This window comes from Apaloderma vittatum, unplaced genomic scaffold (genome assembly GCF_000703405.1).
Source record: "Apaloderma vittatum isolate BGI_N311 unplaced genomic scaffold, ASM70340v1 scaffold22787, whole genome shotgun sequence".
Taxonomy (NCBI): domain Eukaryota; kingdom Metazoa; phylum Chordata; class Aves; order Trogoniformes; family Trogonidae; genus Apaloderma; species Apaloderma vittatum.
The window spans coordinates 16,792-22,238 of NW_009727014.1; the positions used below are offsets into that span (position 1 = coordinate 16,792).

General features: G+C 45.9%; 1 protein-coding gene across 1 annotated transcript in view; it reads right to left on the reverse strand.

Moving 5' to 3' along the window:
• Positions 1 to 4,963, reverse strand: part of WLS (wntless Wnt ligand secretion mediator) — a gene marked incomplete at its 5' end in the record, with an annotated part of 14,823 nt that extends 9,860 nt beyond the window's left edge. Inside the window, one exon of the mRNA XM_009873520.1 lies at positions 4,691 to 4,963. Coding sequence (XP_009871822.1) covers positions 4,691 to 4,963 — 273 coding nt within the window. The remainder of the gene's footprint in view (positions 1 to 4,690) is intronic.
• Between the last annotated feature and the right edge of the window lie 484 nt (positions 4,964 to 5,447).

Below are 5,447 nucleotides of genomic sequence, written 5' to 3' on the forward strand. Positions count from 1 at the left end.
CTTGGACGGCCAGCTCCCCGCAGCTGCCCGCGCGCAGCCACAGGCTGCACAGACTCATCAACACTAGACCAGCTTTGAAGTTCAGCTCAAAAATCTGGTCTTCATCATTCTGAAGGGAGGCTGTTTCATGTCTACAAGTAAGTGTGAGTCTTCCAAGCGGCGCATGTCCCACATATTTGTCATCTTCTGCAGTTGTATTTGTGTCAGGACTGTGTGGTGGCATACTCATCCAAAATGATGGGAAGGGGCGTGGATGGGACCTGTGGTTCAGACTTGCTATTTATAGAGCGTTTGGAGGTGGCTCTGTCATGCAGCTGATGTGGATGCATCAAGATTTTTCTAAGCTTTTTTTCCTCTTTCTTTTTTTTTTTTTTTTTCGGCACACATGATCTACACCATCCAGATTGATCTCAAGTTCCTTTCCCCAGCAGCCATGAGTTAGGTTTCCATGAAACACGGATTTGCCATCTCGGAGCCACTATTTAGAAGACCAGCAAAACAGATAGATGGGAACATAAGGTTAAACTTGGCCAGGCTAGAAAGAACTAGGAACTTCATTTCAGAAGCCATAAAACCAACTGGAATGCTTGGGATTAAATCCAACAAAAACAGCTTTTCATTATTTCATCTTTGCAATCCAAATCTTGCTGTTGCCATCGAGTATGAAAACCAGAAAGCAGAAGATAAGTAGTGTGTGCCTTTCCAGAACTATGGATTAGAATCCCTCTCTGAATTTTCATCAGTCTCTGCATCTCCCATTAGCAGAGCTTTGTACAAAGACCTTTCAAAACTGCCAACATAAAATACGCTCCTGAAGTCCTCCAAACACCAAGGGCAGGCTGCACGCCCATGCATGAGGGCAAGGAGGAGAGAAGCAGCAGCTGATGTTCCACCATGTTTTTGGTTTCAAGATAGAAGAAAGGTGTTTTAAAACAACAACAGTGTTATGTACCATCAAAACAGCAGATGGAAGGAGTGAACAGGAGGCAAGAGACTGACAGTCAAGCCAGTTTTTACTTCTGCAAGTGCTGAGAGCAAGTAGAATCTTTTAATTATTCAAGCCCGAGCCACGACAGAAGAGGAAGAATGCATGCAAGGAAGGAAGAGAAACAAAAAACACTGCAAACCTGTGCTCAGTTTCTCAGATGCTAATATCTTCAACTAAAGCAATTATTCAGTTCCTCCATAGATCCTCCAGAATTTCCCAACGATAAAACGGTAAGTAGGTAGACATTTCCATCTAATCCAGTACCAAGAGATGAAATTGCCCATCCCAGGGAACTTCATCTCACAAGGACCATGGCATGGCATGCTCCAGAGTAACCCTGTCTGCACAGATCTTGCAGAAGATGTCCAGCTCGTGGAGCCCGGTAACCCCCTCTGACATTAGCAGCTCAAGTGCCAAGTGACAATCTCGTTACCATCATAGGATTATATTCAAACTGCTACAGAAATAAGACAGGTTTTTAGACGAGCATGCATTCCAGGGATGACCAAGCAGGAGAAGACACATCCCTGCTGGGGTTCTGAGTTTTCAGCTCCCTCAGTGACTCTCCACACACAGGTCCATGAGACACCAAGATACAGGTCAGAGCTGTGACGCCCCAACAGCAAAGGACTCCCCGGTACTGGCCATGCTCCGAGCACTGCCAATCTATTTTTTCCACATTGGCAGTTCAGTGCCCAGGATCTTTTCCACAATTCACTTGATAGCATGATATTAGCAGGGGATGACTTCACTCACACTACAATAGTCTAAAAAGAGAGAAGATGTTTCAGAAGATGGCTCTGGGCCAGTTGCATACAAATACAGCTGTCCAGAAAGCGTATGCAAGCAAAGAGAAGTGCTACAATTATTTGCACTATGCTTCCATGCTTCACCAGCTTTCTAAAATTACAAAACCTACCAAAGCAACCAAAATTAGATGAATTTGAAGAGGAGCCTGTGGGGCTTAGCCACACAACTGTACACAGTTGCTTTCCAACTGTGAGGAAACCAGAAGTTACTCTCGCTTGCTAACATTTTTAGTTCACTAGATACAGAAAGAGAAGAAAACGTGTGGGTTTTGGACTGAAAAACTGTAAAGGCCCCTCTGTGCTGTTACGGCACCCAACAAACGGAGGCATCATCATCCAACACCCAGCATAATGTTGCAGATGCTGCCCTCCTCATGAGAGGCACAAAGATTTCCCATCACAGCCTTTTTAGCTGAGGCGCAGGAGGTTTTAAGATAACTTCACCTCCTTCTGGCTGCTGCCTTTCCTTGTTCTCAAAAGGGCTTTTGAATAATTGAATGCACAATGCATTAAGAAAGGACAAGGACAGCTTGGGCACAGAACTAGCCTTTTCCTCAGAGAAACAGCAAGTCTGAGCTTCTCCCAGCTTTCTGTGAAGGATAAACACAAGGAAAGTACAAAACTCTTCAAGACTGCCAACACAAAATACACTCCTGAAATCCTCCAAATGCTAAGGGACAGCTACACGCCCGTGCAGGTGTAGGTGCGTGAGGGCAAGGAGGAGAGAAGCAGCAGCTGATATTCCACCATGCTTGGTTTCAAGATAGAAGAAAGGGGTTTTAAAACAACAACAGTGTTATTTAGCAGCAGAACAGCAGATGGGAGGAGTGAACTGGAGGCAAGAGACTGACAGTCTGGGGCTGTTCGAGTTTGAAGAAGAGGAGGCTAAGAGCCCTCCTCACTCTCTGCAATTGCCTGACAGGACGCTGTGGAGTGGTTGGGGCTGGTCTCTTCTCACGGGTAATTAGTGATAGAACAAGAGGGAACGGCTTCAAACTGCTACAGGGCAGGGTTACACTGGGCAGTAGGAGAAATTTTTTTCCCAGCAGGAGCAGTCAGCCATCGGCACAGGCTGCCCAGGGAGGTGGTGGAGTCCCCATCCCTGGAGGGGTTTCAAGGTCATTGAGATGTGAGGCTGCGGGAGATGGTTTAGGGGGGAGCTTTGCAGAGTAGGGTTAGTGGCTGGACTTGATGATCCCAGGGGTCTTTTCAAACCCGAATGATTCTACATCCACACTTCAAAATCATTTCTAAACAACCACATCAAAAAAACTCCAGAGCAAATTCCCCAAGGCAGACATGACGAAGGCTGGCTCCTCCTCCAGAGGGTGCAGATCCCACAGGGCCTTTCGGGACGCCTGGCCCCTGTGAGGCTCCAGGTGACTCTCCCCAAGGGTTTTCCCTCCACCCTGCGAAAGACCTTCCTGGCTAGATGAGGAAGGCCGACCCCAGCTCCCCAGAGTCCACAAACCACCCCAACATCTGCCCGTGGGCAGCCTGGCTGCCCTCAGCACGGAGCATCCCTCTCCCTGGAGGGCTGCAGCAGCCAGAACTCCCAGAAAAAAACCAAATCCATGGACACATAGCGGGTGGAGGTTTTTGTTCTGTGTGTTGGCCCTGGGGAAGAGGACAATTTAAAGGAAGAAATGAGGTTATTTCACATCTTGAGTATTGCCTCTTTTGAGGAGCTCATTCCAATTACCTGATCAACAAAGCTCTTAACACTAATGTAAAGTTAGGAGCAAGATGCCTAGACACACATGCAATTATTTTGGCTTAACAAGATTTAGTTTTATTTAATCTGTTATGACACACTCTAGCAAGTGAGAGATGTATTACTCACTAGTTTCTTAGATTTTACACTTAATTTACGTCTGCCTTCAGTTTGGCACAAAGCATAGGAAAATAGCATCTTAAAATTCTTTCTTCAGTCAATGAAAGAAAACCTTCAAGATGTGCCAAGTAAGCTCACACCATAAGTATTGATGTTCCTCATTTCCAAATGCTTCTTATAAACAAAACTCACCAGCAGCTACTGAACTAATGACCAGAAACTGAGTCTGTCCCAGTTGCAGAAGTGGTACCACTCACCTCAAATCTGACTTCTATTACCCAGGGGGTGGCACAGGACAAGCTTTTCTGCTTTAAAATCTCAAAAAAGCCAACAACAACCAAACAAAAGCTCCCGTCTTTGAAGGACTCAGTCACTGAACAGCACAAATAATGACCTGAAGGAAAGCTCGCTGCACATCCAGGACAAATTACCGTCAAAAGCTTGTTTAGCATTTTAGGAATCTGCTTCCAGGTGCTCAGCCTGGCTGAGCTCCCTCAGTTACTGGCTCCTAGTAAGACAGCATCTTCCACTATTCCTGAACCTATACAGTTTTCCAATGAATTTGGACCACTGAGGTTTCAAGGCCCAAAGGTATTTTCCATCTGGTTTTATCAAATCCTAACAACAACAAAAAATAAATGTACCTCACAACAATTGGTGGAAGCCAGGGCAACTCTTTCAGTTCACCAACCTCAAACTGAAGAGGTTAAAGTTATTATTATGACAAAGGCTCAGCAAATAAACATCAACTCTTCTGCAACTGGCGCCTGTTTAAAAGCTCAGACACAAGCATTCCTTCTTGCAAGCTCCTCGTGCAAACTTAGTAAATGAAATTACTGATTTGCAAGTACTTTAGCTCGCAGTTTAGAAACCCACCACGCACTTGGTGAACACAGATCAGAACAGCACAGCTTAAATTCTTCAGCGCCGGGAAACCAGCAACCAGTTCAAGTCCTGAGACAGAGTATTTTGTGGGCAGAGACAGGTCAAAGCAACTTTAAGAGAAACACGTTAGGAAAATCAGACCACAGCCAGCACGAATGATGGAGAGGGACTTACTTAGGTCGTTGTCCATCTTGAACGCGATGTCCAGCTGCATGATGAAAAGCATGAACTGGAACCAGGGGCTCATCTCCTTGCTGGGCAGGGGAATGTGTACGGCAAACACGATGTCGTTGGCTTCAATCTGCCGGCTCACCGCCTCGTCGAAGTCTTTGAGCTTCTCGCAGTGGTTGGGTCCCCAGGGCATCAGCCACTTGGTTTTGTGGTGGTTTTTCCGTACATCAATGCACTTCACTGACATGTAAGGAACAGCTGTAGTGGGGCTGGGAGCTGTAAACAGAAGAGAATCACATTTGTAGCATCTTTGGGTATCTTACATAGTGGGTTTTCCCCACCAAAACACACAGCTCCCCATTCAACTGTTTGAAGGCAATTTAAAACAAACGCATCAAATGATCCTCCTTCCCAGCTCCTTGATCTTACAGTTAAGTAAGTTTATTAAATTTACAGACATATTACTGACTTTGTAGTGGGATCCAATTAGGATTAGCCAAAGCAGCTGGAATCTGCCAGTTCAGTCTCACATACCTCAGTCACACCAAAATAGCACTGAAAGTTACTGGTGCCGCCTTCTGCACCCACACCCTTCCAGTTTGCTCACTCAAGCAAATCCACACGCAAAACACATGCCCGTATCACAAACCTAGACAGATGAACTAATCCTAAACCTCGTGGTCCTGCAGCAATGCGAACCACGCGCAGGCACACGCTCCCTTGGGCAGGAAGGCTCTTCTGCCTGCTGAATCACACGATT